The following is a 25,963-nucleotide window of genomic DNA, read 5'->3' on the forward strand; positions in this document are numbered from 1 at the left end:
GTGAAAGCCGATCCGGCGATCCACAGTGCAAAGTTGATGTATTTCCTCAGCGACCAGCACGGATCAGCTCCAGGCATGACGAAGCGGATATCGTCCTCTTTTGGAAGACCAAACAAAGTAGTTTTGCTTTCACAACAAAACACAGCACCTTCACGACATGGCGGCGGCGGCAACAATACTACAGCGAGAATAAAAGTTACGCCTTCTTTCTTTGCGTGAACATTTGGGCGGCAAATCTTCCCACATCGTGACGTAGACATGTGGGGGCGTGTTAGAATGAGCCGTTTTAGGTAGGCGTGGCTGACTCTTAACTTTTATAAAGAATATCTCTTTGGATTTGAGACTTTAGTCTTTGCAACTTTACAGATCTTCTTTATTCACCAAGAGCTTGTAACACTCCAAAGAGAAAGGAAAAATTGAAATCGCATCATATGACCCCTTTAAAATAGACGATAACTTACTGCATTTACACAATCTACTAAAAAGCTAAACATCAGATTCTGTTTAGCAAAGAGACAGGTATATAAAACACAGTCATTTGTAATATATAATATAAACACACTGGAAATTTGACCGTTTCTATTGAATTTATTAGGTCAATCAGCAGGAAGCATGAGATTTTATATAAACATACAAGTAAATAATGTTTTACAGTTTTTACTAAATTCTACAGAATTGCAGCTTGATTGTGAAATGAGGCATAAAAAATGTTACAAAAAGTTTAAAATGTTTACACCACAAATATTTATATGTTTTAAGTTTATTTAGTCTTTGTTTAGATTATTATAGTGTTAAAAAATAATACTTTATATATTTTTATGGATTTTCATATTTTTAAGATTGTGGATATTCCTGAAAGTCTGGCATAATTTTTATTGCACCTTTTGGTATTAAAATGAAAAAAAAACAACAACAAAAAAAACATAAAAATATTCTGTTCTTAAGTGACGTTTACTTTATTACTGGCCAAAAACTTGAAAATTAAAATAAGTATCACTAGAGAGCAAAATTTTTGTGTGTCATTTCCAATCAAAATGAAAAAAAAAAGATAAGCTTAATAAATGGAATTTCAATAGATAGTATTCCAAATTTCCAGTTTTGAAAATCCAGGCTTCCAATCATTAAATACAAAAATCCATAATAAAATCCATAAATCCATAAAAATAATAATAATTACATTCTTAAACTATAGTAATCTAAACAAATAATAAATAAACTTTAACCATTTAGCATTTATTGTGGGTATAATTGTTTATTTATTTTATTAAAAAAAACTTTGCTTGCAAATTACTTGCACAAACATCAACAATTTAAGTTTTGGGAAAATTAGATATTTACATTAACGTTTCATGTTTTTGCCAGTAATATTTATTTATTTATTTTTCTGGATTTACGTATTTTAAGACTATGGATTTTCTAAGCTGGAAGTCTGACATAATTTATACTGCACATATTATAGCTCATCAGAAGCAGGTGTGATTATGGTTTATTATGAGCTGATGAACTTTGCCATTCATTGAGCTTCTCGTTTGCACCTGCTACAATATGAAATCTGCTAATGTGATGCTATGCTGGCGGAAATTATTTATGGAGTCACTGTTGACAGGGTCCGCCGGCAGACCACGTCAATATCATTTATCTTTCTTAGGTGCTGTTTGGACCTCACTTATTGTTTAAGAAACTTTAACTCTCTTTCAAAGACCTTTTGCTCTATTCTTAATTTTTTCCCCACACAGAGATTTATAAGTGTCTCTGGTTAATGAGTCAAATCAGGACATAAATCAATCAATATGCCACTAATGAAAGCAAATGGAAGGTACCGAGGAAGAATCCCACGGAGGAAACGCAGTCAGTTGTAACACGGTGTCTAGAAAGCAACGGTTAATGACCACGACGGGACGCGCTAATGACCTGCTAGCTGTTAGTTTGTGTTGATCAGACTCATGTAGCGAATTATGTTAGCACACATGCCAGCTAATGGGAATCAACTCTGTTAACTGCCACAACCGAACAACTGGTTATATTTACACTACTCAAGTCAATTAACGGTCACTTAATTTAACGGTTACAAATAATTTTTGGTAAATTACATTCAACAGTTTGAATAACAGATATGGACCCATAACAAACATGTTAATCAAGCAAAAATTAGTCCAGGTACACTCTAAAAAATGCTGGGTTAAAAAGGGACAAACCCAGCTATTGTTTTTTTTTTTGACCCAGCAGTTGGGTTGTGTTGACCCAGCAGTTGGGTTGGGTTGACCCAGCGGTTGGGTTGTGTTGACCCAGTGGTTGGGTTGTTTTGAGTCAAAACAACCCAACCGCTGGGTCAAAACAACCCAATAGCTGGGTTTGTCCCTTTTTAACCCAGCATTTTTTAGAGTGTAATTTAACTGGTTTCCTGTAATGAAAAAAAGAAGACGCTATAAATAGTTTTTTACCCAACAAAAAAAAAAAAATGGTTTACGTTTATTAACTTTTCATTCAGATTATTTTATTGATTGATTGATTGATTGATTGACTGCATTTTTCATATTTTCAAATTTGTAAATTCATATTTTTCAAATTCAAAATCAAAATCTGAAATACTTATACTATTCCTCTTTCCAAGTATTACAGAGATAGTGAGTTAATAATGATAGAATTATAATTTGGGGGTGAACTACCTTTTTAAGCTCCTTAGAAGCATTTTATGTACCCTAAATATATATAGTACAATTAAATTATCATTTTGCATGTTCGGATTACTTTCACAAAATTACAGCTTAATTTGGAAATGACATATAATAAAAAAACATTCTGTTTTCAAGTGATATTTACTTTAATTGTTCATGTTTTTGCCATTAATACAGTTTTTAGAAAACTTTATGAGGTAAAATTGTTTGACTGTAATTTGAAATTTAACAAAAATAGCTATAAATAATGTTTCACACAAGTCATTCAAATAGTTTAAGTTGATGTACTTTTTGATTAGATTCTTATAGTTTAGATGAAAAAAAAAATGTTATAATTATTTCTTCTATTTTCTATATATATATTTATTTATTTAAATTTGCCAGCCTGGATTTTCCAAAAGGAAAATCTGACATAATTTTTAAGCACTTTTCTGTTGTATTACGCTCATAAGAAGCAAGTGTGATGATAGTTTGGCTAGCATTTTATAACCTCTAAATATGCACTAGTAAGTCAAATTTCACAGGTTTTTAATAATTTTACAAAATTACTGCTTGATTGGAAATCACACAGAAAAGACACTGCTAAACATGTTAATCAAGTGAAAATTACTCAAGGGGGTTTCATATAAACATGGCTACTATGGCATCAATAGTTACTCTAAAGTAAAAAATAAAAAAGTGCGGTGTATTTATCATCTGATTTTCACAATTACTGTATCTTTAAATTGGTCAAAAAATTTGGCGTTTGTGCCTCCAAACTAGTACATGATAAACTCATCCTAACCTTACATACAGTCAAATGACCATACAAAAATCAACAGCAACAAGTAAATAAAATGCAAATGTTCAAACAGTGCAACCATATTAATTATTCATCCTCCAGTACATGCAGGGACAAAGGTTAATGGGACTTAACATCATAATACTATGATTTATTGTTTATTATCAAGCATTATTAATTAGATTTTTGCAGCGTACCTACCAAATGCGAAAAATCCTAGATGTTGGATTTGACAAACAAATGTGAATTGTGTGGAGTTTAAATAAAACTCCCAAACACAGGCTGACCTGCTGGACTTCAGTAATGGAGGCGTAGCGGTGTTTATAATCAAAAATCACAAACAAGTGACGCATGTGCAGCCACCGTGAAGAGCCATCACAAAGGTTAACGATAAACAAGTAAACAAACAAACCCATAAATAATGAATCCCTCACTCCCATCCTGCTCCTTAGTTCATTAGTCACCTGAAAGGTCCCGTCCAGCAGCAAGGGATTGTGGGAACTCTGAGAACTCCACTGGCAAAGGGGGAAACTCACTTCTGGGCCAACAATAAGTAATTAGCAGCAATTAGCATCTGTGATTAACTGCCTCAGGTGAGGGGAAAAAGGAAAAGGGGAGGAGAGGAAAAAGAACAAGGGCGGATGAGAGATAGAGAGAGACTGTAGGTGGTAAACCTCTTTAACCCTTGGTGAGTGTGCTGCATATTAAACTAAGAGAACAGACGAGAGACAGATAGAACGATACAACGAGATAATGATAGAATGATATAGAGAATGATACAATGATTTGACAATAGATAGAAAGATACGATAGACTGATAACTAGAAAGAGCGATACAATTATAGAACGACAGAATGATATAGAGAATGATACTATAATAGAACGATACAATGGCAAAATGATATAGAGAATAATACTATGATAGAACGATAGATAGAATGATAGAATGAAATAATGATAAACAGAACAATACAACGACAGAATGATACAACGTTAGAATAATACAATGATAGAACGATACAATGTAGGGCTGCACGATAAATCCCATGTGATTGTCATGCGCATCTCGTCAGTAAAGCCGGTTCTGTGATTAGTAGTAAATCTCCATCATGTGCTTTCAGATGGAGCGGCATTTATAACACAGAGCCATAGTTCACTGACAAGCTACGCAATATCGCGTTCATTATCGCAGGCGATTCACACACACACACACACACACACACACACACACACCTCTTATCTGAATCTGAACAATCACTGAATTATTAATTGTGCACACAATTCAGCAGCTGAAGTGGATTCATCTACAACGTGGCTGTAATCAGCATAATTTGTGTTATGATTTAAAAAAATATATATATATTTTTTAAATCAAAAATATATATATTTTCAACATTCATATACCAAAATATATTTCCAAATGTAGCACATACAGCTAAATAAAATAATAAAAACATACATACATATATACATAATGGCCAGAATATATTTTAAACACGTTAAATGTGTTGTAAACAGTGAAGCTATTTTTTAAATTGAAAAGTAAATTGAAAATGTAAGTAATATTTTTTAAAGTGAAAATATATTTAGTTTAAACCTTCATATACCAAAATATATTTCAAAATGTATTTTCATATGGAAAAAAGTGGATATGGATAAAAGGGATATGCAGTTGTATTTAATAATCACCATAATAATCACCATTATTTCCTTCAGAGAGAGATACTTCTCAAATCTACAGTATGATTTACTCTAACTGACGCAGTATCTATTCATATTCACCTCATTCAGCCCTGATCTTTGCCTTAGATGTTATTTCTACCTTGAAGGTTTATCATATCTCTAGAATATTAAGTGTTATGATGCATTTGCCCTTTTATCAAACAGAAAGAAGAACATAGAAAGCATTCAGTAACTCTTTATCAAAGATGATGACTGTCTTTCCAATCCTAAATCAAATTTAAAGTCTCTCAAGTGCAAATGAGAAACATCATGGCCAACAAAATAAACAGAGAAATGCAGTATTTTCCAGATGTTTCAAAATAAAATAAATATTAAAAACAAAGCTTCCAGTAAGAATTAGATAGGATTTACAAGAGTTTTTTAGTTAGTTTTTAGTTTAGCGAACAACTTCAGTGAATCTCATGAAAATGTTATAGTGTATTTTTTCAACATATCCTCTAAAGTACATTCATGTTATAACTTGTATTAAAGTGAAGAAATGTTAATTTACCTTGTGCCCCGTGCTGCCGTTGCCTGGGGCAGATAACGCGATCTATCCCAGACTACATTAGACTTTAGAAACTTTTTTTTTTTTTTCAAATTTGTTCATAAAAAATGCCTTCAATACAATGACACAAAATTTAGTAGGGGTGCAACTGAATTGTTCCTAGCAATATTTTGATCAAACAATTCAAATGTATTTATTTGTGTAACCACTGTCATTGTCATCATACCACAGACATTTCCTGATAAGTTAAAGTAAATATGTTCTATTGCACTCTATCTCTCGTTTACAATATATTCAAAATTCTGCTGCAAGAATATTAAAGCAGCACTATCTAACTTTTTGTTGTTTGTTCAAAATTTGCAAAATGTATATAATGAGCGAGTACATCATGAATCCATCTTCCAAACTGCGTTTTTGTCTTATTCCGAATCACTACGGTACACTTATAGTAAGTAATTATATTTGGACTATTGTAGCCTGGTCGGGTCGTCACCGCTGCGGAGTAACACATACCTGCGTGAATCGCCATAGACATAAACTTAGAGAAGTAGCTCCTGCTGGAATGTTCTTCCGCGGGATGTGTGCAGTTCTGTTTATTAATCGCTAGAGCACCAAAAGTTACATAGTGCTGCTTTAACCCATACTAAACGATACATTGAAGAGAACATTCCACAGGCCACAATCAACAACCTGATCAACTCTATGCGAAGGAGATGTGTTGCTCTGCGTGAGGCAAATGGTGGTCACACCAGATACTGACTGGTTTTCGGACCCCCCCAATACAGTAAAACTGCACATTTTAGAGTGGCCTTTTATTGTGGCCAGCCTAAGGCACACCTATTAAATAATCATGTTGTCTAATCAGCATCTTGATATGCCACACCTGTGAGGTGGATGGATTATCTCGGCAAAGGAGAAGTGCTCACTAACACAGATTTAGACAGATTTGTGAACAATATTTGAGAGAAATGGGCCTTTTGTGTACATAGAAAAAGTCTTAGATCTTTGAGTTCAGCTCATGAAAAATGGGGGCAAAAACAAAAGTGTTGCATTTATAATTTTGTTCAGTATATATATACTTATACTGAGCTGCTTATACTTTATGTCCCCACCGATGTCAAAATCAAAACCTACGCCCTTGCTTCACATAACACAAAAAGAAAATTACCTTTGGCTTATTCTTCACTATAATACTATTACTGTAGCTGTTTAATAGAGTTATATTTAACAAGTCTTCTTATTGTACCTACACTGATTATACTCATTTTTAATTCATATTCATATTTGTTGTTGTTTTTTCTCCTTTCTCTGATGTGTTCTAACAAAATCAGAATTCTGGAACCCAGAATATTTCGACAATATTTTTGGTGAGTTTATAATGTAATAAATGTCTCATAATGTAATAATTGTTATTACATTATGAGCTCAAGATTTTATTATGGTGTGAGAAAATTATTACATTATGAACATTGTATTACAATAATAATGTAATACTTATTACATTATGTGCCGTTTTTACAGTATGAGTTGCTACAACATCTGAATGAATCGCTCTTCTGCAGGAGTCTGTAAAGCGTCCACCGATCAGACACTGTCAATGCTGCTGCTGCTGCTGTGTTGACTTTCATTCTCAAGAGCAGCAGTACGGCAGTGAAGCCCATGAAAATAAAGAAAAACAGCAGAATGAGAAGCAACAGCAACAACTACAGCAACACAAGTGAGTTTCTGTGTGTCGAATGCAGATTTGTCCTACATGAACCTCCATTATTTAACATTTAAAAGCAACTAAAACTCAAAACAACTAAAATATGGCAAATTTTTCATGAGACTGAGGGACAAAATACTTTACAGTATATTTGAGAATTTTGTTGCATGTATTTATAAATAGCAGCTCTCAGCCATCAGACGCTTGCTGTATTGAATTGTGTGGATCTTTGTGATTATCTGTGGTCCAATCACAGGAACACACAATACACTCAAAGAATCCCACAATCCCTTTGGGCTCTAGCCATCAGTGACACAAGAACACCTGATATATGAGAGAGAATAGAATATAAATATAAATGTACGTGATTTATTTAGCTATTGTTTGGGGACAAAGTAGTGCCAGTTAGTGAGCTTAATCTGACAAAAACTCAAGACATCCTCAATTGAAAAGAAAAATAAATAAATTAAATATACAAAAAACAAAACAATGAAATGTATTGCTTTCCGAAGCATTTAAACATCCTTTAAACCAGGAAAATGTTACTTTAAAACCGCAATTTCATAAAATAAAACATATACGTTTTGAATTTAAAATAATTTTAATCATCCTTTAAACCAGGGTAAGTGTACTTTAAAAACAAAATTGCATAAAATATAAGATAGAAATATTTATTTTAAAATAACATTAAAATGATTTAAACTGGGGTAAATTTACTTTAAAAGCAAAACTGCACAAAATATATGAATGTATTTAAATTTAAATATCAAACATCCTTTAAAACAGACTAAGCTTTAAATGCAAAATTTCATTTCAAACATAGAAAAATAATACAAACGTTATAAAAATGTAAAATATTATTATAAAACACAAATATGTATCTTAAAACAATATTAAACATGATTTAAACCAGGATCAATTTACTTCAAACGCAAAAATGTATAAAATATTTAAATATTTATCTTAAAAACATTTTAAAAAATCATTAAACCAGGCTAAATATAGTTTTCAAAAGCAAAACGGCATGCAATAAATATATTAAACACCATTTAAACTAGAGTAAGTGTACTATCAAAACTGCATAAAATAAAATATATAATTATCAAATCTTAAAATAAAAACAAGCACCCTTTAAACCAGGGTAAATGTATTTTAAAAGTAAAAATGCATACAAATAATCAATCAATCAGTCCTCCTGTACATCTTCTAAAAGCTCTTGAACCAGAAACTCTAGAAAGCCTGTCGTCATGAGTTCCTAGAGCTTCCTTTTTTTGAATGAAGAACTCTGTGAATTATTGCTGCAGTTCTTTAAAATGTCAAATTCCCTTGAAGAACCAGAATCTATTCATTCATATCTTTTGTCAATTTTGAGGTGTACCACTCTTAGTAGTGATTTTTCAAAAGCTCTCCAGGATGAATGAAGTATTTCAGCATTCCCCTCTGTTCTCCACAGACAGAAAGAGACAGACAGACGGAGGGAGAGAGAGACAGACAGCATGAGATGATATTACCAATGTGTGTGTGTGCTTGTGGGAGGTCATAAAATGACATGGAACTTTCAAAGCTCAGAGTTTCCATGGATACCGGAACTCGGAACGGTAGAGAGTGGCATTTTGGAATGAATGAGAGGAACGGCGGGACAGATAATAACAGCCCCGGACAACAAGGGGCAGAGCCGAGAAACGCTCGCACAAAAGAACGACTTCACCTACACGCCGCGGGATACACAACCCTGTGCTGATCCTCAACACACACACACACACGCTCAGATGAAACATAAGGACCTGAGTAAGAGCAGCTTTTCAGAAAAGAACAATCACAACCAAGATATTGGAGATATCCCAACTTAGACATCAGTAATGGACATCTAACCCAGGGTTCAGGTGTGATATCTATCTATCTATCTATCTATCTATCTATCTATCTATCTATCTATCTATCTATCTATCATCTGCCTGTCTGTCCATCCATCCATCCATTTTTCTACCCATCCATATTTCCTCTATCCATCCATCCATTCATGCATTCATACATCCATCCTGTCTGTCTGTCTGTCTGCCTGTCTGTCCATCCATCCATCTGTCTTTCTATTCATCCATCCATCCATTTTTCTACCCATCCATGTCAATTCATCCATCCATCCATTTAGCCTACATGTCCATCCATGCATCCATCTTTCCTCTATTCATCCATCCATCCGTCCATCCTCCATCTATAAAATCTTTAAACCAGGTTAAATTTACTTCAAAAGCAAAAATGAATAAGATAAACTATATAAATATTTAAATTCAAACAATATCTATCTATCTATCTATCCTATTCATCCATCCATCCGTCTTTCTATTCATCCATCCATCCATTTTTCTAGCCATCCATGTCCATCCATCCATCATCTATCCATCCATGTCCATTCATCCATCCATCCATCCTCTATTTATCATTCATCTGTCAATCCATCATCTATTTATCACTATCTACATGTCCATCCACCATTCATCCTATGCATCCATCCATCATCTATCATCCATCTACATGTCCAACCATCCATCCATATTTCCTCTATCCATCCATCCATCCATACATCCATCCATTCATGCATTCATCCATCATCTATCATCCTTCTACATGTCTGTCCGTCCATCCATCCATCATCCATTTAGCCTACATGGCCATCCATCCATCCATCTTCTATCTATAAAATCTTTAAACCAGGTTAAATTTATTTCAAAAGCAAAATTGAATAAGATAAAATATATAAATATTTAAATTCAAACAATATCTATCTATCTATCTATCTATCTATCTACCTATCTACCTATCTATCTATCTATCTATCTATCTATCTATCTATCTATCTATCTATCTATCTATCTATCTATCTATCTATCTATCTATCTATCTATCTATCTATCTATCTATCTATCTATCTATCTATCTATCTATCTATCTATCTATCTATCATCTGCCTGTCTGTCCATCCATCCATCTTTCTATTCATCCATCCATCCATCCATTTCTCTACCCATCCATGTCCATTCATCCATCCATCCATCCTCTATTTATCATTCATCTGTCAACCCATCATCTATTTATCACTATCTACATGTCCATCCACCATTCATCCTGTGCATCCATTCATCATCTATCATCCATCTACATTTCCAACCATCCATCCATATTTCCTCTATCCATCCATCCATTCATGCATCCATCCATCATCTATAATCCATCTACATTTCCAACCATCCATCCATATTTCCTCTATCCATCCATTCATGCATCCATCCATCATCTATCATCCATCTACATGTCTGTCCGTCCATCCATCCATCATCCATTTAGCCTACATGTCCATCCATGCATCCATCTTTCCTCTATCCATCTATCCATCCATCCATCCTCTATCTATAAAATCTTTAAACCAGGTTAAATTTACTTCAAAAGCAAAAATGAATAAGATAAACTATATAAATATTTAAATTCAAACAATATCTATCTATCTATCTATCTATCTATCTATCTATCTATCTATCTATCTATCTATCTATCTATCTATCTATCTATCTATCTATCTATCTATCTATCTATCTATCTATCTATCTATCTATCTATCTATCTATCTATCTATCTATCTATCTATCTATCTATCTATCTATCTATCTATCTATCTATCTATCTATCTATCTATCTATCTATCTATCTATCTATCTATCTATCTATCTATCTATCTATCCATCCATTTTTCTACCATCCATGTCCATTCATCCATCCATCCATCATCTATCCATCCATCCATCCATCCTCTATTTATCATTCATCTGTCAGTCCATCATCTATTTATCACTATCTACATGTCCATCCACCATTCATCCTATGCATCCATCCATCCATCCATCCATCATCTATCATCCATCTACATGTCCAACCATCCATCCATATTTCTTCTATCTATCCATACATCCATCCATTCATGCATTCATCCATCACCTATCAGCCATCTACACGTTTGTCCGTCCATCCATCCATCATCCATTTAGCCTACATGTCCATCCATCCATCCATCAATCCTATATCTATAAAATCTTTAAACCAGGTTAAATTTACTTCAAAAGCAAAATTGAATAAGATAAAATACACTGAACAAAATTATAAACGCAACACTTTTGTTTTTGCCCCCATTTTTCATGAGCTGAACTCAAAGATCGTAATTCTAGTCAATACAGTCAAGGTAATCTGCTCACTGCGTATGCAAAATGCATTTTTACAATCATCTGATTGTCATAATCCATTCTTGAACATGAGACGTTTATTTTGAATTAATGTCTTCTGACACTTTAAAGAGACATTTAATTACACACAAAGAAGAGCTGAATCCCGCTAATATTCTGATCAAACGGGTTGTCATGCATGACGTGATGGTTTTTATTTCACATTTGATGAGATTTAGGATGAATCTGAGATGATCCTAAACTCAGGTGCTAAACGGAAGAGATAATCCCACACTAATTCTAAACATACAATCCAAATCAAAGATTAAACCCCATCTGAGAGGCAAATACCCACCTGTGCTCGAATGCATTCAGTTTCACACTTCATGCATGCATAATGCTGCTTATAAACTGTCAAATGGCTCCACATTTCTGTCAGTTGGTTAAAAGGTAACTGGATAGTCAGTATAAATCTTGCTTATGCTCATGTGTGTCATTACTGGTATTAGCCTTTTGGACCTTATACCTTTTAGAAAATCAAGTACTTTTTGTGTAATCATGTCAGGAAGATGTAAAACATTTGAAAAATTATTTTGGTCAAGCTCAGGCAAATATGGAAATTGAATGGAAAGACTAAATGGAAATGGAAGAGTAAAAATGTCCACAATCTGGACCATTTGGTGGTTTAAAATGCTGTAAAATGCTTCAAATTATTATTTTTGTTTTTATCAACATCAATATGCTTAAAGCTATTTATGACTGCAACAGCTTTAAAATTGATATTGTTCAGTATTTTAAGGCAGTAAAGTCATGATCTTTACTGGGGACACAAAAGGCACAGGAATGACCCACGTGCATATGACTAGTTAGTGCACTAGTAACTCTCAATAGGTGTTAACGGATAACTGTAGGCATAAGATCATACTCTTAAAGAACTATATTTGACTCTACAGCAAACGTGTAACTTATAAGTTAAAATGCTGTGAAGCCCTGCATTTCATTACACTTTTGAAGAGGATGTGAAAATAGAAAGTCGATTCAGACTTTCACTTAAAAACCTTGACTAATATCACAAGTGGTTCTCAGTGAAGAAATAAAAAGTGACCACGTGACCCTTTTAAAAGCAATCCAGGGTGCTGTTTGCTGTCAAGGCACCGTTGAAGGCTTCCGCTCAAGTGTGGACTCCATCAGTCACTGTTCGCTCGATACTGAAGTTAACACACTGCCAAGGTGACCAACCCGCCTGACATCTGAGAGAGCAACAGGAAGAGGAACAACTATAAATCCACGAGCGTCTGAAAACCAGTTTGACACGGACCTTACAGTGAACAAGACGAGCCTTGAAACATCCTCCCAGACGTGTGTTTACAGGTTTACTGTCGCCCTAACGAGAGCGCAGGGCAATTACACAGGTGTGCTGGTCACTGAACGGCTGGTGAGGCGATGGATTGTGACGTGTGATGAGTTTGAGATGCAACAGGAAGCTTCAAAATCATGGCAATGAGTGAATTCACATCTTCTACCTGTAAGCTTTACCTTCACTTTGAATCAAAGATGTCCTTCAAATTCACTTTATCCTTCAACTCACCAACTTGGTAATATATATGCCTTGCATTTGGGAGATGCTTTTAAACAAAATTACTTACATTATGTATACATTTATCGGTTCATGCATTGCCTGGGAATCCAACCCATAAGCTTGGTGTCAACAGAACCATGAGCTAAAATAACTTCAAAAACCATGTTTTTCCCATCTAAAGGACCAGGACCATAGGGACATTCACAGACATTAGAGAGACAAATCTGTCCCAATATTCAGATTAGTTATGAAAAGAAATGGGTTTATCGACGACACATTCTTTAACTATTACCAAAAGAATTCTGAATTACAACCTTTTAAAGTATCAAACGTACCAAAAATGTAGAAATAGATAAATAAATAAAAATGAATAAATAATAGATAAAATAATATACAATGAGCATAAATGAATAAATAATATAAATAAAAAACAATCAATTATATAATAAACAATCAATATATGAATTATAATGAAATGTAATAAAAATAACAGATGTGATTACATAAAAATGTACATGAATAAAAAATAAAAAAAATTCTATATACAATAAAACAAATATTAAACAAATAAATGTTTAAATATGTAGCTAAAATCTAGATGAATAAATAAAAAAATACAAAATGAATATATATATTAAGAATAAATCAGCAATAAATAAAATTACTAAAACAAATAGATAATACATAACATATTATATATTTAATTTAAATTATACAAATGAATATGTTAACAAATAAATGAACAAATAAAATATACATGAATAAATACATATAATATACATTATATAAATAAAGATATGAACAAATAAATTAACAAATAAAAATATATATTAATAAATTAATACATGATTATAGAGTCAGAGAGAGCGATATTATCAATTAAAATGCAAAAAATATATATATTATATTAAATTGTATTATATATTATACAAATAAGTTAAAGAGTAAGCTGCTCAGCTAAGGTAATATCTACACAGACAAGTAGCAATGAGAAATGCAGTTGCAGCAAACATCGGATGAAGTGATTAATTTCTCTTTAATACAGATGATGCCAATGTATTTTTCGATGAGTCCGCTATGTTAGCAATAATACCGTTACCTGCTTGACTGATAGTCTACAACAGACACGAGCGCTGTCGCGGTGCGACCACAACAGCTTGAAGTTGTCTAATTTGGCACGGTCTCCCTGCTGCACTGATAGTAGTAAGGCTGTGTATACTTGTCCCCTTCAAAAATGGCTCTTTAGAATTTTTATGTTTATTGTCCCCCCCTGCTGTTAGATGAAATTTACGCCCCTGTATTTAGCAATTCATTCTGGAGTCCACATGAACTGAACTCCAGATCAACACTTTCGAACACTTTCCTTGACTTCAGAAAACAACCGCACCTGATTCTGACCTGATTTCTAATGTGAAACAGACTCAAGCTGTAGTGTGAAGCAGGGTTTTGTACGTTACATCATGACACTAGCGTTTGTGTCCCCGCTAAACCTCCCACAGTCACATCAACAATGTTCCTCTCATTCTCTTTCCCATCTTTTCTTCCTGTGCTGTTATGAATGTCCTCCAGTGCGGAGGAGAAATTAATTAAACATCAGAGTGTTTGTCAGAGGACGAGGTGTGTGTGTGTGTGTGTGTGTGTGGTGTGTGTGTGTGTGTGTGTGTGTGTGTGTGTGTGTGTGTGTGAGAGAGAGAGACAGAGAGAAGGAAACCCACAGGTAAGGTGCAACGTCAAGTAAAAGCTCTTTCTAGGGGGGTCTGAACACATAGTGTGAGTTTGACCTCTCTCATGCTCTCTCCTCTATCTGTCTTTCAAGAAATGCTTCCTTCTATCTCACTCGCACTGCTTTCCTCTGCTCTTTCAGATGGGGAGAACTAACTAAAACTAGTGATACTACTAACTTACATTTACCAGTTCAACTGGATTCATAATACTGAAGCTTCACCAGAAAAAAAAAAAACACTTTTTACAACAAGTTACCATCACTCTTTTTATGTATAGTAATAATATAGAAAATAAAGATTTACAGTCAAGCAAACTGAAGCAATAATCAAACTGTCACTCTCGCAAATAACATTTACAAGCATGATTTATTTCAGTGAATCAGTTCATTCAGATGATTCAATGAGTCAGTTTAAAAACAGATTAATTGAATCATTTGAATACTTTTTTGAAGCTAAACATTTAGTTAAAAAAATATATATATTCCATGGACAAAATATTATATTTAAGACAGAAATGTATAAATGAGTTATTAAAAATGTATTTCTACAGTATTATGAAACCAGCTGAACTACTGCTCTTCTTCAGTATGACTCAGTTACATAAATTATAGTGGGTTTTTTGCTTATTTTTATTCGCAGTTAGTGTAAATGTATCTGTCAAAAGTTAAAGGTGAGATCACACTAGACCTTTAAGCATTTAAAAATGACTTTAGACCTCGCAAAAAAACTTAAGCTTTAGGGCTTCTGTTTTTAATGCATATTATTAAATGATAAATAACAACAACACAATCAAAATGGTAAAATATACCATCTACTCCATTTTCCCCAGAACAGCAAAATCAACAACATAGTCTTTGAAATGATTCAATAAGTCAATATGTGACCTCTAAATCATGTAGTGTTTTCAATATTTCAATATTTTCTAAATTTGCAGGTTAGAGTTCAGCAAACTTGAAACAACAAGACTAAACAACTTCATATGTGCATTTGTGCTTATCAAATTATCAATGTTGACAAGAGTTTTGTTACTTAACATTTTTGCAGAAACCGTGAAACCTTTTTTTCCCCACTTTTGTTATTTAAACTTTGTTGAATAAAAGTACTTTTTTTTTTTCACTCCAAACTTTTGAATGATAATGTGGTTTCCACAAAAATATGAAGCAGCACAACTGTTTTCATCGCTGATGATAATGTTTCTTGAGCAGCAGATTTCTGAAGGATCATGTGACACTGAAGACACAGAGTAATGATACTGAAAATTCAGCTTTGAGCACAGAAATAAATCACGTTTTTTAAATATATTCACATAGAAAACAGTCCTATTAAATTGCACTATTTCACTAATAGTTTCACTATTTATTTACCTATTCCAAATTTTGGACTGGTATTGTGTATTAAAATAAATATCGAGTTTGTAGAGTAGCTAAGTACATTTCAAATGCAGCTTGACTGTAGTTTAACTACTTAAAGAGAAGAAATAACTGAAACCAAAGACCCAAAAGCATGAGAGGCGTGTGATGGAAGAGAGAAAGACAGATTATAGAGAGATGGAGAAGAGCAGAGAGGAGTGTGGGATGGGTTTTCCTCCTCGGTGGAGTCATGCTGCTCTCTCCATGATGTTTTGGGCCAGGAAAACACCCACATATACACACATATGCAGAGAAACACAGCACGGATTATGCAATGTTCTGCCGCCCATGCATGCCGTAGGTTCCTCCCCTCCTCTGCAGCACCAGCAACAACAACAAAAACTGCAAAATCCTGATTTAACACCAATTCCAGAGCCAACTAAGCACAGATGGGTGGAGAAACCAAGTGAAAAGAGCTGTCAGGGGTTTGTCATTGGACAAACACTTTAAATGCAAATGAACTTACAGCACTGTTGCTATGAAAGCCCTTTTCTGCCACAGGATAAAAAATAAAAAAGGCATCTGCAATATTTTCTCACGATTAAGAGACACTTGCACTTCAGTTTTTTTTCAGAAGTTTACCTCTCGCAATTCTGTTTTTCCTCAGAATTCTAAGTTTACATCTCACAATTCTTTTTTCTCAGAATTCTACGTTTACCTCTTGGAATTAATTTTTTTTTCCAGAATTCTAAGTTTACATCTCACAATTCTTTTTTCTCAGAACTCTAAGTTTACCTCCCGCAATTCTGTTGTTTTTTTAAGAATTCTAAGTGTACATGTCGCAATTCTGAATTTTTTCTAAGTTTACATCTTGCAATTCTGACTTTTTCCTCAGGATTCTAAGTTTACCACTCGCAATTCTTTTTTTTTTCTCCGAATTCTAAGTTTACATCTCACAATTCAGTTTTTTCTCAGAATTCGAAATTTACATCTCACAATTCTGTTTTTTTTTTTATTCTAAGTGTACATGTCGCAATTCAGAATTTTTTATAAGTTTACATCTTGCAGTTCTGACTTTTTCCTCAGAATTCTATGTTTACCACTCGCAATTCTGTTTTTTTTTCTCAGAATTCAGTTTACATCTCGCAATTCAGTTTTTTTTTTTGAGAATTCTAAGTTTACCTCTCACAATTTTCTTTTTTTCCTCAGAATTCTACGTTTACCTCTTTAAATTTCGTTTTTTTATTCCTCAGAATTCTAAGTTTACATCTCACAATTCTTTTTTCTCAGAATTCTAAGTTTACCTCCCGCAATTCTGTTTTTTTTCCGAATTCTAAGTGTACGTGTCACAATTCTGAATTTTTTCTCTTTACATCTTGCAATTCTGACTTTTTCCTCAGAATTCTAAGTTTACCACTCACAATTCTGTTTTCTTTTCTCATAATTCTACAGTTTTTTTCTTAGAATTCTAAGCATACCTCTTGCAATTATTTTTTTCCCTCAGAAAATTAATCAATTGAATCGTCCAATTATGTTTTTTTTTTTTTTTTCAGAATTCTAAGTTTACCACTTGCAATTCTATTTTTTTCTATTATGGAACAAAACATACAAAGGTAATTGCAATTTTTTTCTTGCAATAGCATGAAAAAAGTCTCAATTTTGAGATTTGAAAAAAAAAAAAAAAAAAAAAAAAAACACTATATGTGTGAATGATGGGATGTTAATAAATAATAAAAACCACCCCAAATCTTAAACTATTATCTTTAACTATGAAAGTGGGTACAGCTCTGAAAGCATCACACATACTTCTGCTCTTCATGATGCATTTCTGTCATCAAATTCAGACAGCATGTGTGTGGATCAGAGATATAAGTCATGGAGATTTTATCCCTTCTGATCTGCATAAGTCAGACATTGTCATGCGAAGAGTGTTTTAACCTCATCAATAATTCAAGAGACATTAACATCTGTAATACAGGAATGAAAACAAACACATAAGGATCCAAACACGCACTCGTTCACACACAATGATTCTAAATAGGCCAGAAACACACACAAACACAGATTCTCTCATGCAGGGGCGTCATCACCAAAGCACTGTGAAGCAGCATTTTTGCCCCATTTGCGTTGTTTTACTACTTACACAATTATTTAAAGTATAAAGCATTGTTATTTACAATGCACAGCGTGGTTTTTAATCATATTTTTAGGGGGGACAATGTGTCACTGTTCATCCACAGCTGAGTTTAAAGACCAGAGGAGTCTGAACCAAGGTTATCATCATTAACTAAAACAATTAAATTAACTTTTTTGTCCATTGGAATTATAGCTATATTAGATGAAAAACTTAAAGTAAACAAAAATAAGAAATGATTTCTTGGCAACTAACTGAAATAAGTTTAAGCTGAAGCACTAAAATTATTAACTGAAAAAAAATAAAAAAATAAAAATAAAACTGAACTAAAAAATTTAAACCTAAATAGCTAATAAAAAGCTAATAGAAAATTAAAAATATAAATAATAACTATAACAGTAAACAAATAATAACATTAAAAGATTTTTGTTAAATGAACCAATATATAAAATTAAATAAAATAAAAATTTCATATGGGAAATCTTTAAATAAAAAGTAGTGTTGCACTAAAATTACTGGAAAGAGAAATACAAAAAAAATAAGTAAAAAAAAAAAAGCACTAAAATTGAAAAAAAAGAGTAATATTTAAAAACAATGTTTTAAAAAAATGACAAAACAAAATGAAAAATACTAAAAATTGAACTTACAACTGAAAAAATAAAAATAAAACCTAATTCAAAATAATAATAATAATAATAATCTGTAATAGTGAAAAAATAATACTATAACAACACTGAACATTCTCAGTGTGAAGAAATGCACTGCTATCAAACCCTCTAAAGCGCTTGAGATGTCAGAAGTTCAGCAGTGATTGTGCGAGGTCAACAGCACACGCTTCAGTTTAATCTCACTATACCCACCAATTTAAGACGTCTGGGTCAGATAACAGAGTCTCAATGATATGGGTTTCATCTCTGTGAACAGCATGAGAGCCTTCCTGCTGATTCTGTTGTGCTTTTATAAGAATATTTTGTCTTTCTGATTGACGTGTGCTTCTGCTGTTGTTTACTTCCTGATGGATCTTTCTTCAGATGATGTCAGTGTGCGTTTGTCCAGGTTTCACCCCATTAAGTCATGATCGAAATGATGACAGACATGACACACACTATTTATAATCCTAATGAGTCATCTCAGTCTGGCAGACGAGCTAAAGGCCTCGTGCTCCTCACACAACCTCCAAACACACGAGTATGAAGTTCCTGAACTTACAGCACTAGAAATCAGACACCTCAACATCTGCTCCACACCTGCTTAACACAGACTAGCAGATGATTATGGTTCATGGTAATGAATTATAAACACGACTCTGACAATGATTTCTGTCAGAGAGAGAAACCTGACTGAATCAGAGGTTGTGAGTGCACTGCACAGTACACGCTTTATAGTGTATACTTCAAAATATATAGAAATGTGGTTCTTAGAACCATCTGCAGTAGTCATGGGAAGATTGTATCATTTTACTGACTCGATCTTTGAATTTTGTTCAGCAAATTGAACAAATAAAAGTCATGAAAAACAAAGTCATTCCATTCATTTCAGTGGAGTTAAATTAAAATGAGTTCAATAGCCCAAATATCAACTTATGCGATCATATTCAGTTTCAAAACATAGAATACAAAAAATGTAACAAAAATGAAAATTAAATCATTCAAAATATTAGTAAAACATTTTATTATAAACAATGCAAAAATAACAGTGTTTCAAATAGGAAATCAATATATTTCAGCCAAAGATAAATTATGAGTCACATTCATTGTCCTTTTATTTATTTGTCTTATGGTTGAACCAAAATTAACGAAGCAACTATATTATTAGAAATATTTTTTTTTTGTAAAAAACACATGTATATCTAAAAGAAAACGCCCCCTAAAGACAGCCAATCAGACGTCAGCAAAGCCAAATATGCAAGATGATTGACATGCCCCTCCCAATTCTGATAGGCTTACATTCACAGTTACATTTTCATTTTCTAATCATTAATTTTGCTTAAAAAAGGACAGATTCATTAAAATGAAAATTGTATCGTCAGACATCCCAACACTTCTTGACAGCTTAGAAAGTGTTCAAATGCCCTTTAACCCGATCTCACCATCCCATCATAAACAAACAGCTCAAAACTCTCCCTAACTAAGGTTTCTCCGCTCACATGCGTCTGAGATCAAACCGCGTGCCATCAGACGCTGCACACTCTCTCAGGACGACTCCTCGCGTGGAGAACACGCCGCCATTAAAGCTCCCCTTGTTTCTGATCAATTATTTACGTCGCCCGTGTCCCCGTACAGTGTTATGATATGCAGCACATCAAAGAGCGTCGATGCGACTCGCTGCTGCCCCTGATGAGCCCGCGGTTTTGATAAAACATTCCGTTGAGGTATCAAACGCTCAAAGAGTTCAAAAACTCGACACTCTGATTTAAACTGCTGTTTTGTGGTTTTCCCGCTAAATAAAGACGTAACGCATACATTTACCTGTGTGACCCTGGTGGAGTCTCACTGATTTGTGCTCCTGAACGGCGCGCCGGTAAGTTCATCTTTTTTAGTAAACATTGAACATCATATAAGTGCATTACAGCTGAGAGAAGCACAGCATTGTTTCTTTTATCCAAACGAAGTCAACAATGAAATGCAATGTTATTTTTCCACATAATGTTTTAAAGAAAGGTGCTTCAGTTTATTTGGCTAGTTGGCTAGTGTGAAAGCGGTTTTACAAACTCTGATCAGCATATCAGAATGATTTCTGAAGGATCACTGAAGAGTAATGATGTTAAAAATTCAGCTTTGCATCACAGGAATAAACTGTGTTTTACAGTATATTCGAATAGAAAATAGTTATTTTAAATAGTAAAAAAATATTTAACAAAATTACAGTTTTTACTGTAGCCTATTTTTGGTTGAATAAATGCAGTTTTTGGAATATGGTACTTTTTATAAAACAATTTAATAAAAAAAGGAATAACTGAAGAACTAAACTGCTACTGATTAATTGCTAATAATAAATTGTATAATTAGCATTTTAAAACACAAAACAAATCTCAGAGTTACGAATGATCTGAACTGTGACAAACAGAAAGTAAGTGTAAATAAATAAAGTCAAAATAAATGTTATTTATTTTAATGTTTTTCAAAATGTTATTTATTTAAAATAAGTAACGTAAATCAACGCGATCTCATGGCCAATTCGTACGTATTTTATGTGGCTAATTTGTACGAGTTCATATGACTTCACTCGTAAAACCTCACTTGTATGATTTTGTATGATTTCAGTAACTGTTAAGTTTAGGGACGGGGTTAGGTGTGGTCCTTCATACGAGTTCCTACGAATTTGCCACCTAATAAAATACATACGATTTTTCACAAATCATATGAATTTGTAGGAGTGTGGTTGTACGAATTCATACGAATTAGCCACCTTGTCAAATATTGCAGTGAGATTGGGTTTGTATAAATATATTGCCATATTTATTAGTTAAATACATTTATCTTGTTATTGTTGTTTTTTAAATTTATTTTGTAGGAATTGAGATACTTGTTTTTATGACAGCATAACATAATAAAATCAAATATTTTTATAATGTTATAATATTTTCAATTAATTTCTATATTTATTCTATATTCTGTTGGCTAAAAAAATGAGGATATAAATTAGACTAGCAGCATTTGCACAGACAAATTTACACTAAATACCACCATTAAAATACCATAATTTATATTACTAAACATATTCAATAACAGCGTTTTTAATGTTAATTTTATTTACTACTTCACAAAACATTATTTTGTGGGTGTTTTAGGGGAGTTTGTCTGATTATTGCACCAATCTGTAGTTTTGGTAGCAAAATCAAAGAGATGAAAACAAGCGAAGCAAACAACACTTTCCGTTTTTTTGGCATCTCCTCATCTGGAGTTGTTACCTTGGTAAACAGCTGCTGCTAGCAGGAAATAATACAGTATGAAAATGAGATGCACTGTTCAAGCTGAGCAATCAACAACACAAAGTAGACAGAAAAAGGCCAAACATGAAGAAAGCGTTCAAGGCTCCTGCTGTGCCCTTTACTGTCCCGCTCTGAAGGTGTTCGGCCCACCGTTAACATCCCATAATCCCCCTGGTTCCTCAATAACGCAGCGCAACGACTGGTGCAGTAAATCACGGGCTGGTGCAGGGTCAGTCAGCCGAGTTGATTGTGTTCGGTCACCGCAGGCCTTGACTGAGATCTCATGAAACTCATTCTCAATATTGTTGTGACCGAAGCAGGCAAAGATCCTCCTGTTTTCTCTTCATTATAGCAGAAGGTCGTGGAACGGCGAAGCGGCCTCATAAAACAAGCACACACATACGACGAATGAAATCACCTCAATGTCATATCTTGATGGCAATGTCAGAGAGATTGTGAGAGGAATCATAAACTATAGGGAGAAACAGAGGTACAAAGCTTCCAAATGCTCAACAAGATATTTAAAGTGACAGCACACCCCAAAATGAAATTGTCTCATCATATAGGCCAGGGGTGTCCAAACTCGGTCCTGGAGGGCCGGTGTCCTGAAGAGTTTAGCTCCAACCCCAATTAAACACACCTGAACCAGCTAATCAAGCTCTTACTAGGCATACTATAAACTTAAAGGCAGGTGTGTTGAGGCAAGTTGGAGCTAAACTCTGCCCTCCAGGACCGAGTTTGGGCACCCCTGATATAGGCCTACTCACCCTCATTTCACTTGAAATCTGTACGATGAACTGTTCGCTATATTCAATGCAGTGTCAGCTTAGTATCATTGAGATACTATAGTTTTAGTCATATTCTGAATTTGAATTTGTTTTGAATTACATTTTCTGTTTTCATTTTAATTCTAGTTCTCAATTTTCATTAAAGGGGTGGTTGACTGTTTTTTTTTTTTTCCTAGGCTTGATTGTGTTTATGGGGTGCAGTCTAATATGTGTTAATGTTTTGTTTGAAAAAAAAAAAACGCATTATTTTTCACATAATTTATTCCACACTGCTCTGTCCCTTCTCCTTAGGGGTTATGAAGCCCCTCCCTCAGATATATGCAATGTGCTCAGATTGGTTAGCTGGTCCAGTGTGTTATGATTGGCTAAACCGACAATAGTCTAAGCGTCCCGCCCCTCACCTCAGCGGCATGTGCTCCGGTTGTATTGTAAACAATGGCGTCGTCTATATTGCTTATCAATTTGAGCCCGATTGAGATGCAGAGAATATTAGTGAAGAGGATCGTGCAGAACCTGTGCAAGCACGGCTTTTAATGGTATGTTTTTTTGTTTGTTGTTGTCTCATACGTTTAGATACGTTGTTATTTGTAAATGCTACTGCTTATGTTAGCTTTTAATATACGGCCTCACCCCCTTTGCTGCCTTTTCCCGAGGGCGGGGTTTATATGGGTTTGTGATGTCACGAACCTAGGGAGTAACTTGTTGTAGTCCCTACCAGTCGTTTTTGTAGGCATAGTTTTTGTAGAACATTGATTTTGAAACGTGTGAATCCATTAGAATCGTTAGAAGACAGAATCGTGATTCATATATGAATATATTTTTTCGTGCACCCCTAGTTTTCTCTTCCTCTTCTCTAAAGCAGCACAACATGGCCTCGCCCCTTTTGCTGCCTTTTCCCGAGGGCAGGGTTTATATGGGTTTGTGATGTCACGAACCTGGGGAGTAACTTGTTGTAGTCCCTACCAGTCGTTTTTGTAGGCATTAAATTTGTAGAACATTGATTTTAATTCTCTCCTCACCAGATATTTTTATGCGGTGCGAGTGGTTGAGACGCAGATGCTATCTTCACACCGCTGAGATGCGCTGATGATATCTGAGCTAGGTCACATTCCCCTTCAGGCGCAATCCATTTTCCCTCCAAAAGGTGAACGCGGTGCGTCGTGGGACGACGCGCTGCATTAGAGGAGTTTAGGAGGCGTCGCGACTCTCTTTCCCCTGCGAGGTTTGCGTCTTTCAGGAAATTACCCAGCAATATGCCGCATAAATGCTGAGGCGCGCCAGTGTTTCCTGCGTCATGACGGGGCTCGGGCTTCAGATGTGCTCTTTACGCTCGGATGTGTCGGCCTGCTGAGACGCTGTCAGAGGAAACCGCCCATCTGTCTCTCAGGAGTCCCGCTGTGCGTTTCTGATCTGAGTGTGGGCTGGCGCTCGTGAATAAGACAACAGATTCAGCTCAGCATAAGGTGTGAGAAAACTGTGATGCATCATTTCCACAGTGTCAGCCGAGGAAAGCCTTGTGGGTTTTCCTCTCCTTTTCTCTCGTTCTTTCTCTCTATCCGTCTCGCTATCTGTGAGTTGCTGCTACACGCGACACACTTTTTTGGAAATTAATATTAGCTGGTTCAGTCCCAACATCTACAGTACCAGGATGATCAAGATGAAATAAGGGTGGACAATGATCCCAAAAACAGCCAAGGAAACTCTCGATTGGTTTCAGAGAAAGAAAATAAAGCTGCTAGAATGGCCCAGCCGATCACCTGACCTGAATCCAATAGAAAATAAGAACTACAGATCAGAGTTCATAGAAGAGGCCCACAGAACCTTCGAGATTTGAAGACTGTTCGTGTGGAAGAATGGGCCAAAATCACACCTGAGCAATGCATGCGACTAGTTTCTCCATACAGGCGGCGTCTTGAAGCTGTCATTAATAACAAAGGCTTTTGTACAAAGTACTAAATACATTTCAGTAGTTCAATACTTTTTCCCTGTGTCATTCCATTTTATTACACATAACTTATTTGTTTTGTTTTATTTGTATGTATGGATTACTTGGGTTGTTACTGACATCTGGTGAAAATTTCATGTTATCTATCTATCTATCTATCTATCTATCTATGTCACGGCGGGGTACAGAAAACTCACCATGTAAACAAGGGGTCTGGGTCCAAATGCAGGTTTATTTGACTGCAGGGGAAAAACAAAGTCAAAACCAAAACAGAAAACACAAACAGAGCTAAGACTCTGACACACAGGCTCAGAACAGAAACGGAATCTGACACAATACGGCCACTTCTGGCTTGCATCAGTCCATGTACCAACAATTAATAATCCGCCCAGAGAGGCGTGGGGAAGGCGTATAAATAGCCCTCAGGATGGGCAACAGCTGTGTGTGTGTGAGTGTATGCACAGGTGTGTGGAGTCAAGGTAACGGAGTCCGGGAGGATGGGAAGTGGCGACCTCTGGTGGTGAGAGGGAGAACACCAGACCCAGACCCCTGACAGGACCCCTCCTCTAAGGAACGGCTTCCAGACGTTCCCGAGCGCCCAACCCGGGGAACGGGGATGGAGTAGGGGGAGGGATGGGGGGCCCAGGTCCGTGTGGTAGCGGGGGACCTGGGGACTGGGGCAGAGCCGGTGGGATGGGCACCCAGGGCAGAACCAGCGGCCACCACAGCGGTGTGTGTGGAGCTGCCGCCTTGAAAAAAACGGAGGCGAGTTCCACCGCCGCCTCGGGGTAACTGCGAGCGGACACCGCCGCCTCGGGGGAACTGCGAGCGGACACCGCTGCCTTGGGGAAACTGAGAGCGGGCACCGCCGCTTCCGGAGCTTTGTGAGCGGACACCGCTGCCTCGGGGAAACT

General features: G+C 35.1%; 2 protein-coding genes across 2 annotated transcripts in view; both read right to left on the minus strand.

The window, feature by feature from the left end:
* The window catches only part of LOC107695689 (RNA binding protein fox-1 homolog 3-like), a 304,812-nt gene that overhangs the window by 267,185 nt on the left and 11,664 nt on the right, over positions 1-25,963 (minus strand). The gene's annotated exons all lie outside the window — the stretch shown is intronic.
* Positions 25,616-25,963, minus strand: part of LOC107695638 (predicted GPI-anchored protein 58) — a 1,198-nt gene continuing 850 nt past the window's right edge. Inside the window, exon 2 of the mRNA XM_016495650.1 lies at positions 25,616-25,891. Coding sequence (XP_016351136.1) covers positions 25,616-25,891 — 276 coding nt within the window. The remainder of the gene's footprint in view (positions 25,892-25,963) is intronic.

The sequence above is a fragment of the Sinocyclocheilus anshuiensis genome, unplaced genomic scaffold (genome assembly GCF_001515605.1).
Source record: "Sinocyclocheilus anshuiensis isolate Anshui unplaced genomic scaffold, SAMN03320099.WGS_v1.1 scaffold1075, whole genome shotgun sequence".
Taxonomy (NCBI): domain Eukaryota; kingdom Metazoa; phylum Chordata; class Actinopteri; order Cypriniformes; family Cyprinidae; genus Sinocyclocheilus; species Sinocyclocheilus anshuiensis.